Source organism: Poecile atricapillus, chromosome 1, assembly GCF_030490865.1.
Source record: "Poecile atricapillus isolate bPoeAtr1 chromosome 1, bPoeAtr1.hap1, whole genome shotgun sequence".
NCBI classification, from domain to species: Eukaryota; Metazoa; Chordata; class Aves; order Passeriformes; family Paridae; genus Poecile; species Poecile atricapillus.
The window spans coordinates 111,214,181-111,227,388 of NC_081249.1; the positions used below are offsets into that span (position 1 = coordinate 111,214,181).

Sequence of the window (13,208 nt, forward strand, 5' to 3'; positions counted from 1 at the left end):
CTGAGCTGGGCAACCTCTCAGTGTTTCTGCTGTCAGGTCTTCCTCACCCTCATTAGTCCTTAAGGTATGGATGGGGACCTTTCCTGCTCCATGTTGGCTTGGAGACTTCTAAAGAGGGCGAGCATTAAGGGATGGATGGAGGAGTGATAACGAAGGCCAAAGAAACACTGAGCACTTTTACAGGTGGTAAAATAGAGGATGAGTGACAATTTTCAGAGCCAAGGGATGCTGTGCCTTGCACAGGGAAATACAGAGCAGAGCTGGGAGCTGCTTCTCCTGCACCTGACTGCTGATAACACCTATCAGACAGGATCTAAACATGTAAATGGTGTTCAGGTCACACCTACAAACGGTGTGAGTCTTAATCCATTATTTACAACCCTGCCGAGACAGGATCTGAAGTTGCATGTTTGTGACACAAAAATCATCAGTCCAGAGTACTGCAGACCTGAGGACAAAGAGGCCAAAAGGAAATAACATATCTGTTCTAAAAAGATAAAAGTTTTCTGAATTAAAAAAAAAAATAAATAAAAAAGGTTTTACATTTGCTTTTGAGAAAAGAGCAAGAGCAGGGAAGAGTTTATCCTTTCTCTGAAGGATTGTGGATTTTCCTGCATGGATTTTTTTTGGTATGAAAATGCTGGGCAGAATGTTTTTTGTACGCTATCCTGTGAATGGTATGAGATTTATGAAGGGTCTGCTGCTCCGCTGGAAAATATTTGGTTTATTGCCCATTAATCAAAAAAACTGCTTGAAAACTACTCATGTAAACTGCTCATATCTTAGCAAAAATTGGGCAAATTATTTGCCTGCAGGATAATAAAAAGGCAGATTGGTGGGAGCTTTTCCTGCTTTTATTCTCCATGGTGACAACTCAAAGGCAACGACTTCAATACTGTACGCATGGAAAATGTCTAATGCTTGGTAATTGGGGATGTGGATGTCTCCCAAAAAGCTATAAAAGTGTTACATTTTCATTATAGAGTACTGTTACGTCCTTCTCCCCCTCATATTGAAAAAGTTCATTACAGGGGAGGACAATCTAAGTAAAAGAACAGCAGCAAAGAAAGCCACTCACTCACTGTGTAATGGCTGGGAAATGGCTGTGGCAGGCAGCAACAGAGGCAGGAAAAAAGCCCAGCCCATCTGTAAACAGCAAGAGGATTGTACCCCTGGGCCAGGGCTCAAGTTTCCCTGGACTGAATTTTGCTTTTAAAGCCAAACCTGTCGACTTCTAGTTCACACTTCTAACCCACATGTAAGTAACAGCACCTTGGAACTCTGCTGCTCTCTCTGCCACTGCTCTCACCAAGGACAATGAAACCTGAATGCATTTGCTCCTGCTGTTTGCACTCCACAGCTCTGACTGCAGCTGCCCTGGGGTTGAAAACAACATTGACCCCTTTTGAAATTATGTTCAGCTTTAATTTTTAAAAATGTTTCCAACAGCACCCTTGCTTGGGTTTGATAGAATATCTGGAGAGCCTGGGGTTTTGTCGTGGGCATTCTGTAATTTTTGTTTTTATAGGGGGTAAAAGTGCCTTTTTACAAAATGCCACTCATTCTACATCCAAACTGGTTGGAACCCCTAGGCACCACACTGAAGGCTGACTGGAAATAGCCAAAGGAAAGCAGAGGGGTCAGAGAGGCATTACAAGCATGACAAAAATTGACAAGCAAAAGGGAGAGGGGGTGATGGTCTCCCCTGGCAAAGGCCCCTGTGCAGGCAGGGGTGAATGTCAGAAAGAATTATAAAGGTCACAAGAGAATTCATATGGGAATCATGGCAGGTTCCTTCCTTTAGTATTAGCTAACTTTATTCTTTAGATTTTTGCTGTTTCTAATGCTGGTAAATCCAGCTGGCATTTTTGAGATCACGTCAAAATGATGGCTGTTTCTTCACATTATACAATAATTCCTTTTCTGATCTTCCAGGAAATGAGAAGGACTTTAGAAGCCCTAGGTGACTGTGAGGGTGGTTTCAACATCACAGCTGTTGTAGAAAGCATGTACAGCCAGTAGAGTCTGATGGAGATGCTACACCACAGAGGTTTCTGGAATTTTAGGGGCAAATCTGAAGCACCTGACAGATGCCAAAGGTGTCTTTGCTCCTAGATTTTACTTTGCTCCAGTAAAAAATGGGCTAAAACCTTTTAGCTTTTATTTCCACATGTTCCAAACCCTGTACTTGGCAACCAAGAATGGATCTTCACACACATCTTGTGCTTGGAGAAAAAGACAGCTCCATGCAGCTTCTCAACAATCTCCACATCATTAAAATTATTTTTAGAATATCCCAGGCATGATAAACACCGTGGTGCTGCATTTATGTACCTGGAACAGTTTGTAGCAAGGTTTGACTTCTGAAATACTTTGTGACTGCTCCTTCTCAGGGATCTCTCCCAGCAGCTGTCCTTTGTTTCTCAGAGGTGCAGCTCTGGGGTGCACTGCTGATGGCCACCCCTGACCCAACTCCAGTAACAAAAGTGGGGATGTTACAGCTCCAGTCCATATGGCAGCAAAAAGACCTGAGTAATTCTGGCTGCCTGTTTCAGCTTATAAATGTGGAGAGTTTCTCAAAAACTTGAAGTATTCAAAGTGCTAATTTTGTTAATTTTCCGTTTCAGTGGAAATGGAGTGTTCTGAGGATGTTCACACTGAAGCCACCCATTGGAACTTTTACAATGTACTTTAAAGGAATAATGGGATTGAAGAGAAGTAATTACCACTGGCATTTATTTTCCCATTCCATTATGTCAAAACCTTTTTTTTTTTCAGTAGCCCAGATCACTTTTTTTGACAGCACAGTCTAATCTACTGCTAAAGCTTGATCCTGCTTTTGCTCTAGGGGCTATCTTAAATTTTTACATGGTTCTCTCATCATCTGTTTTCTTAGCAAGTCACTGTTGTGATGCTGTGATTTTAAAACCACAAAACTCTCCACATCCTTGACATGACCCAGACATCCATATCCAGTAAGAAAAGGATTTTAATTTTATGCCAGCAATAAAAATTCATCACTGGAACACTTATAATTTGAGACCACATAATAACCAGGCTCATTTATTTCCCAGTGCCAGCATTCTGCAGGTGCTCTGAAAGATGGCACAGACACAAACCACTACTCCTCTCCTGAAACATGAGGCTCCTCTCGAGCTGCCTGTCAGTCTCTGGGCCCCTGCTCCCCTGCTGCAGGAGTCACAGGTCATCAGGGTTGTGTAGCTGTGAAGATATTCTAGTCACCCCTCACTTCTTGATTTGGTCCATTTGTTGCTGCTGCAGACTCACTTCTAATGGGAAAAATAAAGGTGGCCTGAGGACAGACATGATCAGTAACTGAAAATTCCCGCAGATTTGTACAGAGAGATATGAAATACAAAATTTTAGAGAAAGGTCGCTGCTGCTCATATCTGACTTCAGGGAATTAAGACCTTTTTTTTCCTGCAGCTGAAACTTATCATCTGGTAAAATTCACAGAATCACTAGTCATAAAATCTTCAATACTTTTCCAAGTACCTGGATTCAAGAGATGTTTCCAAATTCTCACAAACAGTTGTTTGTACAATTAAAACAGTTTTCTTAAAAGAATTAGCTTGCAACTACTTATTTATAAGCTAGATACACAAATGGCAACTCCTTACACACAGTGTACAGATGCCCTAAAGTACCAGCACTGAACAAACAAAACTGACTCAAATAAATGAAGACTTGTATTTTTAATACACACGACTCATTCCTGAGGGCTTGATCAAATAAACTACAGTGACTGAGATAAGGGACAGAACATAACTGAAATGAGAAGATTGTAATGCTCAGGCTTTCAGTATGATTTAAAAGACAGAGGTATTCAGAGACTGTAAAACCACTGGTTTGGGCCCTTTCTGGCATAGTCAGATGCACTTTCAAATTTCTATGTCAACTGTTTCCTGGGTCTGATGGAAATGATAGCAGGCTAAGATCCCTTGAAATTCATGGCACAGGGGTTGCCAAGGTTTTCAGACTAACAAAACATCAACTTGCTAGAATCCTCATATGTCAGGAATGAAATGTTTGATTTAAAACAGCACATAGTGTAGCTCTGTAGACTTCTCAAGGCCTCAGAGACCTCAGATGGCAGCCACCTGCCCACCTCTTGCAAACTGTGCTGTGATTTTCCTAAGAACAAACAATTAATGGTAAAAAAAAAAAAAACAAAAAAACTTAAATGTTAGTCTCTCCAGCCATAATACAGGTAGATGGTAAATGCAGTTGCTAAGTTGCTCTCACTCTTTGAAAAGTCATGGCATTCAGGCAGTCAGGTCCCCAGAGACTGGTAAAAGGGACACACCAGACCCATTTTAAAGGGATAAAAGAACAGGGCCCTGGGAACTCTTGAGCAATCAGCCTCACCTCTGTGCCCTGAAAGATCCTCCTGGAACCCACCTCAAGGCATATGGATGGGAGAGAAGTGATTAAAGACAGCTGGCATGCTTTCACCGAGGACAAATCACACCTGCTTACTTTGAGACCTTCTATGACAGTGACTGCAATGCTGGATAAGGAAAATCCATCTGATGTCATGCACCTTGACTTCTGGCCTTTGACAGTCCCACACAACATTTAGTTTCTAAACTGGAGAGGGATGGGTTTGGTGGATGACTATCTGATGGACAAGGAATTGGCTGGATGGCCACATGCAGAGCATCACTCAGTGGCTCAGTGTCCAAAAGGACACCAGTAACAAGCGGTGTCCCTCAAGGACCTGCAGCAAGGCTGATGCTGTTAGACCTTCATTAACGGCATGACTGTGGGACTGAGCGCCCTCTCAGCAGTCTGTGGGTGACACCAAGCTGGATGATGCCATGGAGTCACTGGAGGCAAGGGAAGCCATCCAGAATCACCCTGGGACAGGCTCAACGAGTGGGCCCATGAGAACCTCATGAAGGTCAACACAGCCAAGTGTGGGGTGCTACACCCGAGTCAGGGCAACCCCTGGTATTGATGCACACTGGGGGAAGAATGGACTGGAAGCCCTGAGAAGGACTTGGGGAACGAGATGATCTTTAAGGTCTCTTCCAAACCATTCTACAATTCTATGATTTTATAGTGGTGGATGAAGACTGGACAGGAGCCAGCCACGTGCTCTCACAGCCCAGAAAGCCAACCATATCCTGGGATGCGTCACGTGGGTGACCAGCAGGCCAAGGAGTGGAATTTCTCTCTCCTCCATTCTCCTGAGACCCCACACAGAGTACTGTGTTCAACTCTGGGGCCAGCCACATAAAGACATGGACCTGTTAGAGCAGGTCCAGGAGGGAGACAAAAATGGTCAGAGGGGCTGGAACACCTCTTCTATAAATACAGGCTGAGAGAGTTGGGGCTGTGGAGAAAAGAAGGCTCTGTGGAGCTTCCAGTGACTAAAGGGACCTACAAGAAAGCTGGAGATGGACTTTTTACCAGGACATTGATTTTCAAGTAAAATAGGGTAATTTTAGATTAGATACAAGGAAGAAATTCTTTACTGTGAGGGTGGTGAGACACTGCAACATATTGCCCAGAGAAGCTGCAGATGTCCCATCCCTGAAAGTGCTCAAGGTCCAGTTGGATGGGGCTTTGAGCAACCTCATATGTGGAAGATGTCCCTTCCCATGGCAGAGAGTTGAAACTTTGAATGTTGAAATCTTTAAAGGCTACCTCCTGCACAAACAATTCTGCAATTCCACAATTGTATGTTCCTGCTGGCCAATCCCTCTCTGGCCAGGAAGACCCAGGACTGGGATTTCCAAAACTACAGTCATCAGTAGAGGAGTATGTGAGAAGAACATCATCCTTTCATCAATTCACCTTCTCACATGAAAACTGTCATCAAATCCATGGAGATTATTTTTCCTCTCCCCTGACCATTCTTGGTGGGTGAACTATCTTGCAAAGGAGTAATAGAGAAATCAGTCAATCATTCTTATGGAGAACTGCAGTGATGTTAATATACCTTGTGTCCCAAACAGTACTGCCAGTATGAGCATGTGAGGCCAGACAGCTTCCCAAATTCCCAGAGGAACAACAAAGATGTCATTTCAGAGGGTGATAATGGCCGTAACAACAGGGCACTAAGTTGTTTCTAGGTATAATAGGAATCAAGATACTGGAGCTTAAAATGTTCCCATCATCTTTCCTCACGTGATGATTTTAGCAGCTAAATACATGACTGCATAATACCCTATGAAAACCAGAATATTAGGCTTCCAAATGGTGTGAAGCACTCACTTTTAAATAAAGCTATGCCTGAGACAACAGCCACTAAAACCACATCCCAACCAAAGTGAAAGGAATGGTTTTAAGTGAAAAGGGTGACTTTCAAAGCTTGTATCTGTCCACAGTGCTTGTCCTTTCCCACTGCTGTTACTGCTCTCTTCAGTAGTAGTTTCTTCTGGGAAACTATTCCCAGAAAGGTGTGATACCAGTGGCACAGGATGAAGGTCTGCAGCTGCACTCTCACTGAGACTGTCCCCTTCTTGTTTCCTTGAAACAAAAAGGCCACTCACTAGAGTGGCAGAGGTGTCTGGTGGTGCTGAAAGCAGAGCACTAGGAAAGCTAGAGCACTGCTTTTAAAACAGTGGAGTAGGTACTCCAGCTTGAAGCTCTACAGAGTCACAGTTGAGCTGCAGGGAAATGCAACAGCATCAAAACAAAACACAGTTGGGGGCAGGGGGGAAACAAATCATGCTCTCATTACAATAAAAGCTACTTTGACCCACTTTCAAAACAATACATCCATCTCACCTGCAACTCTCATCACACAACAAATAGAACTAAATATATTGAACAAATCAGCTCATAATTGTCCCTTTCCCCATTCAGCCCTTATCAAGGTAACATCTCATCAGTCATTTTCTTACAGTGTCTGAAAGAATGTGGATTTTCTTTCGTGATTTAGGGCCTGATCAGCTGAAGGCAGTCTGCAGTTGTAAGAACAAGGCCTCCTCCCAGCACGGGAATGATACAGAAAAGGCTTTAAGTATGGAGACAATTTTGATCCAAACAGAGAACTGAGACAGAGAGAGCAAGAGGCACACACGCCTCCCTCTGCACGTGGGACAGAGCAAGAGGCACAAAGGCAGCCTCACTTGTAGTTCAGGGCTGCAGGGAGGGCTGCAGGGGCAGTAGGGATGTGGCTACTGTCCAGTGCAGAATGGAGGGCACTGGAAAACAGGGTGCCAAAGAGACCCCTAGCCTCATTTTCTGGGCAGACTCCCAGAGCCTCCGAGATCGAGTGCTGTCCATGGGAGTCAGTCTCTTACAAAAGCCTCAGCTCCCCTGGATGAAGCAAAAAATTGAAACAGTCCATGGCTGATGGCTGCAAAGGTTCACAGAGGCATGTTTTGCTTGTTGTTCTGCATCTTCTCCACTGCAGTCACCTCATGATATCCAGCCCATCAACATGACAGGTCCACAACTTCAAACCACAAGGGACATCCTTGTTGGGAAATCATTCTGAGAGGAAAGAGAGAAGATTAAATGTCAACATTTAACAGGAAAGCTCTCACTGGAACAAAGGGACAGACAAAGCTTTGACAGAGACACAACTAAACAGCAACAGCTTTGTCCACTCGTGATCCCAGTCCTCTCTCCCACAGCGAAGCTACTCTAATGATAAGGTCTCCCTCAAGGTGCAGACTTCCCCAGATGGGTTAGATGGGGAAGATCCCCTCCCCCAGCAACCATGAACTCATCACTAGCTTGGACTGTGAAGGGATGTTTTGCACTTGCTGGTATCCTGGGTGAGGAATGCCTTTGGCATGAATGGCCCACATGGAAGCCCATGGGAGTCTCTCCTTTCAGGAAGATGTCTCTTATATCATCCCCTGCTGCCAGCCCTGTCCCAGTCCAGAAGAACAAGAGCCTCTCAACCCTTCCTTAACAAGGATCAAGGCCAAAGCAAAGCCCTGTAATTTCTGTAAGGCCTCGGTAACTTCCCTACCACAATCCTCCTCAACTCCAGATAAACTCCCACCACCTTGGATTACCAGATGCCAAAGACATTGCTTACCTCCCCAGTCCCAGGCACATCTGGCTTTCCCCTCCATCCTGGACTCCATGTAGGAGCTATTACCCTTTCTGGCTTCCTACCCCCACAGTTCCTTCCCCCTTCCCACAGGAAGTGACACCCAGACTGCAGGTGTTACTGTCCTGAAAAACCCCATTGCCCATCAACTCTGGTTAGTAACCCCTGCCTGGTGGCTCTCCGCTCAGCCTATTTGGACCAGGACCACCAGACATGGCCTCACTGTTTTCTTGGGGTCCTTTTTCCTCTTCTTGTCAGAGGCATTGAGGTAGGCCTGTTCCCTGGCCCTGTAGGAAGGGCCTCGGCTCAGCTCCCTCTCGCTGTAGGGAGGCAGGCTGTCCTCCTCCTCCTCCTCGTCCTGCTCGGGGGACGACGACTGCTGCGGCTGCGACTTCTCGGCTTTGTAGGTGGAGGGCGGTGACCAGGCATAGTATGTGCTCCCTCCTCTCTGGCTGGGCTGCGAGCTCAGCTTCGAGGGGGTTGCACAATGGTCACCACTCTCGTCGTAGCTCCGGGATTTCCTCTCCAGGACGCTGCTGAGGTAGGAGTGATCGTATTTCTGGCTCCCTCCGGGCGTCCGGCTCACCAGCCTGGGGAAGTGCTTCTCCTCGTGGGCCCGTCTCCGGGGCGGGCTGTAGGACCAGCCCCGATCCGAGTCCGTCAGCGGCTCCCGGTTGCCCCTGCAGCGCTTGGTGTAGTATTCCTCCATGGAGCTGTCCTGGTGGGGCAGCCCCCCGCCGCGCCCGCCGTGCGACTCGGAGCGCTCGAAGCGCCGCATCTCCTGGCTGTCCGCCCGCCGCGGCCGCTGGCTGTAGGACTCGGCAAAGGCCGCCAGCTCGTCCATGGACACGGCCGGCACTCCCACGGAGAAACTCTTACGGGACAGCATCTCCGACTTGGATCTCTGCTGGCTGGAAGAGGGAGGAGGTAGAGTTAGAGGGCAGGGTCCAGCTGTGCTCATCCCCTTGGCTGCCTGCACAGACAGTGGAGGGAAGCAGGCCCTCCTGGGGGCACGAATCATCTGAGCTGTTTTCATCATTTTCCATAGGAAGAGATCTATCACATCCTTGAAACCCCGGGTTCTCTCTGCTGACTGTAAAGGCAGCTTAGTGCAGTAGCTCAGGTCCTTCATGTCTAATGTTACTTGAGGTTATCCCCAGGGTGCACCTGCCCTGTCCTCCAGTATGCAGGGCTGGACCTGCTTCTCCTTCATCCGAGAGCTTCTAGGTGTATATCCTGCTGGAAAAACCCAAGAACCCAGCTACAGAAGCTCACAGCAGGGCAGTTTTGAAGAAGGTTTAAAGACAGCTGGTACAATAGCCCAGAACTGAAGGAAGGAAATCCCTGCCATTGCTTTTGGGATACTGGGCTGCTTGAGGGAAGGTTGTGTTATCTCTCTTCTAGGCACCAGAGTGCAAGTCCTTTAGGCATGGAGCACAGACCTCCTGCAACAAAGCAGGAGGGTGTGACTCCTATATAATAAAGCCCACCAGCACTGGGAAGTGCTTGAGGCATAAGATACAAAGCTCAAGAGAGATATTTGCACTTTCCCACTGTGGGCAGCTTGGCTTGGTTCCCTATTGATCTCACTTTTACATCCCACTGGGACTGGGGCTTGTACCTGGCTTTACCAGCTGGGTAAGCTTCAGCAGGCTTGTGGCAATCAGCTTCATTCTGACCTCATCTAATGACACGTCCAGATTTCCTATTTCTCTCTAGCCCCTCTCTCCTGCTAAGCAGAGCAAGGGCAGCAGGAAATAGGGGAGAGCTACCATTCCATCTGTCCCTTCTGCTTTCTTCACCACTTTGGCAGATAGAGCTGCCCCCCGACGTGGTGCCCCTCACCTGTGCCAGTAGCTGTCGCGCTCATCCCTGTACTCAGACACAGCCTGTGATCTGGAGGTGCTGCCCCCGCCCACGACTCCTGCCCAGTACTCGGCATCACCATCCATGTCCCCCGCGGGGGGCAGAGGTTTCCTCCGCGCCTGCCGGTAGGGCTGGCGGAAGTTCAGGTCCTCCTCGTGCAGCGAGCTCAGCTCAGAGACCGTGTTGTTATCTGCAGGGGAGGATGCAGGAGAGAAATGAGATGGGCAGCGCCTGATGGCAGCCAGGCAGGGATTCTGCGGGTATCACAAATGGCATGAGATGCCTGTGCTCCAGATAACAGCCTTCAGGAAGAGCTTCCCCCCAGTAATATGTGTGAGCTCCCTGCCCTTGAGAGGTGGTCACCAAGGTTGGTGGGACACCACTACAACACAGAAGTTGTGCCACCTCCCCTCTTCCTGGTGTGAGACAGGCTGGCTCTGGGTTTGGCCTGACTTGCCCAACCTAAAACAAAAGCAACTTCCTCAAAAAAAGATTAAGAAAAAAAGTAAAAGGCTGTCTGAATCACTGTCAGTCTCTACTCCATCAAGCATACTGACATCTGTAGGCCTGACATACCAATCTGCAGAGGTCTTTTTATAGTAAATCTTGTGGGTGGAGAAGACAGTGTGCTCAGCAATGACTGTTTTAGAAGTATATATAATTTGTTCGTTATGCCTAATCTGTAGAGAGCTTTGATGTAGTGTCATTCCTTAAAACCCTTCCCTCCAATGATTTTCAGGATCCCAGATGTCTGTTTTAAGTGAGCCTCTAGCAGTGCCTAACATGGGTTAGCTCTGTGTGCTGCCCACAGGAGCTGAGCCCCCAGCCTGCCACAGGACAAACAGCAGCACTGCAAGCCCTCCCACACACCTTGTCCCATTCTGCACCTCTGCCTCCTAATGTGGAAAGATCCTCACTTGGGTTTGCATTCTCACACACATTAAGTGCAGCCTCAGCCTTTATTTAAGGAAATAAAGCTTACAAGTGGCTGTGACAGTGAGGGGTTCCACACAGTTCTGAGTTTGCAGCAGGTCCCTATTCACCACCCTGCTCCTTCTGCAGGGCAACAGACACTCCAAACTTCCTGCTTCCTTCAAGCCATGCTGTGGTCACTGCAGCCCACAAAACACACTTTCAGTAAAATAATCCCTCTCCTTTTTTGCCATGCTGGGAGTTTACAGACACCACACTCTTAAGAAATTGTGGAAAAAAATATCCCAGATATTATCATACCACAGGCTGTAGAAAGTATGAGTAGGGACTTGGCTTTTCAGATACTGATGATCCCAAAGTTTTATTATATGAGTAGGCAATTTTCATGAGCTTTTCAGTATCCCTCACTTTGCTCCAAGAATGATTAGGCAAGCACCAGACCTTTAAAATTGGAACATACCTGTAGATACTTAAAATCCAGACTTTATCTGTCCCAATTGGCTTATCCTGGATATCATATCCTAGGGGCTGACCCTGAGGCACACCAAGTGAACTTTAAACTATGAATTTCCCAGTCCTTCTTAGGTCAGTGGGGAAAAAAGAAAAATAAATCAAACCATGCTTGTTTCTCACATCGTTCTCGCATCCTTCTAGCCGGGTCAAATTGAGCCAACTCTTTCTCCACATAGTACAGCACCTTCATGGAGTCCCTGTCCTTGTCAGCCTGGATCCTGTACCCTTTGCGCACTGCTAGGGAGAAAAAAAGAAAACATTAGAGGAAAACCCATGTAAGAACAAGGAGCCTTTCCCACAACACTGCTTCTGTAGTTGAGCTCACGTCTCAGCAGGTAGGCTGCGTCAAAACACACTGAGTCAGCCGCTGCTCCACAAGAAATTCGTCTACAGTGTGGGATGTGAAGTTGTAAGAACTTGCATCATTTTAAAAGTTTGCAGGAAGAGCAAAAGAGGTTTGGAAATGCCCAGTTTGTACAACCATCCAGTGATGGACACTGAGCATGGTGGGCCATCTTCACAGCACCTCACCCTCCCTTGTGTGAGACAGGCTCGCTCTGGAGTTGGCCTGCTTTTGCCCAGCTAAAACAAAAGCAACACCCTAACTGCTGCAGTGATTCCAACTCCCACAGATGATGGCAGAGCGAAAAGAACTCATTTCTCCTTCCTCAACATTACTGAAAGGATTCCTCATGGTATGGGAGAAGCAGTCCCAGAAGATCAGGGCTCCTCTAAGCTCTCAATCTGCAGGAGAAGCAAGCGCCTGAGCATTTGGGAGCTGTCACTGTGCAAGACCACTCCACCCTCCCACCCCCATGTATTCTCCTCACACAGGTTGAAGAGTGTGTGGCTAAAGCTCCAGAGAATACAGAAGGAAACACGAAGTCCCACAAAGCACATCACACTGCTTTGAGATTTATACTGACTCCAGGGATGAGGCCAATCAGGTCTACTCTGGAATTCTTTACAAGCTTTACTTTACAGAAAAGGTGTGAAATGCTTGACTTCTGGTAAGTCTGGACAGCTTTTTGACTTGTCCATGGGCCTATGTAAAAAAGAAGGCCCTATACACCTGGAGCCAAAGCAGATTTAACTCTGGCAGGTTAGCACCATACACACTTTACCTACTAACAATAGCTACAAACAGCCTGCCTACCTTAAGGCAGGTCTACGGTCAGCAAGCAGAGAACTCCACCTTTCCACTCTTTCTTTGAAGAAAGTAAAGTTTTTATAGCAGATTATTTAAGAAAGGTCTCAGCCTGGAACTATTACAGGATTGATAGAAATTCAGGTCTAGGCACAAGAGAGGACTACAAACCTCAAAAATTCAGCCTTATTAGAGAACCATCATAAGGACAATCCACTTAGCCCTACAAAATGGAACCTGCCTGCCTTGAATGGGGTTAACATGCTCCCTTGCGGGAATACTGCAGTGTTGCATGAATGCTCCTGCTGGGGAGCAATTTAAACACTTGGACAGTGGTTCTGAGCCAACCTGTTCCTTCTGTTTTATCCCTCACCACCGCAACACATCGAGCTATTAACATATGGGTTTGGTAGTACGTCGCATAGTATGTGCTGTGTGGGCTGAGCAAGGACTTGGCAGAGGTATTCTTAGGCACCTCCTGCCCTAAACTGCTGAGAGTGTGTCTGTGCACTAGGAAATAACCATGCTCTTCCTCAGGAATGGCTGTGCCATAGAAATGGGTAGAGTGGTTGATTCCTCCCATAACCCCACAGATTGCTTCAGCGTTCCACTGTGGGTTTGGACTGAGCACGTGTAAGGTAAGTGATTGAGATATTGCCTTGTGTGTCTGCAGTTGGGAACGGCATAGGATGTAAAAATATAGTAGGG

General features: G+C 46.8%; 1 protein-coding gene across 6 annotated transcripts in view; it reads right to left on the minus strand.

Moving 5' to 3' along the window:
• Positions 1-2,971: 2,971 nt before the first annotated feature.
• Positions 2,972-13,208, minus strand: part of ILDR2 (immunoglobulin like domain containing receptor 2) — a 41,305-nt gene continuing 31,068 nt past the window's right edge. For 2 of the 6 annotated variants that reach the window (XM_058846050.1, XM_058846032.1), the window contains 4 exons: positions 11,474-11,587; positions 9,887-10,097; positions 8,265-8,952; positions 2,972-7,470 (listed from right to left, as the gene is read on the minus strand). In XM_058846050.1, the coding sequence (XP_058702033.1) occupies positions 7,435-7,470; positions 8,265-8,952; positions 9,887-10,097; positions 11,474-11,587 (1,049 nt within the window). In that variant the 3' untranslated portion in view covers positions 2,972-7,434. Of the gene's footprint in view, positions 7,471-8,210; positions 8,953-9,886; positions 10,098-11,473; positions 11,591-13,208 lie in introns of all 6 variants that reach the window. The other 4 variants (XM_058846040.1, XM_058846011.1, XM_058846022.1 and 1 more) reach the window with 3 other exon arrangements.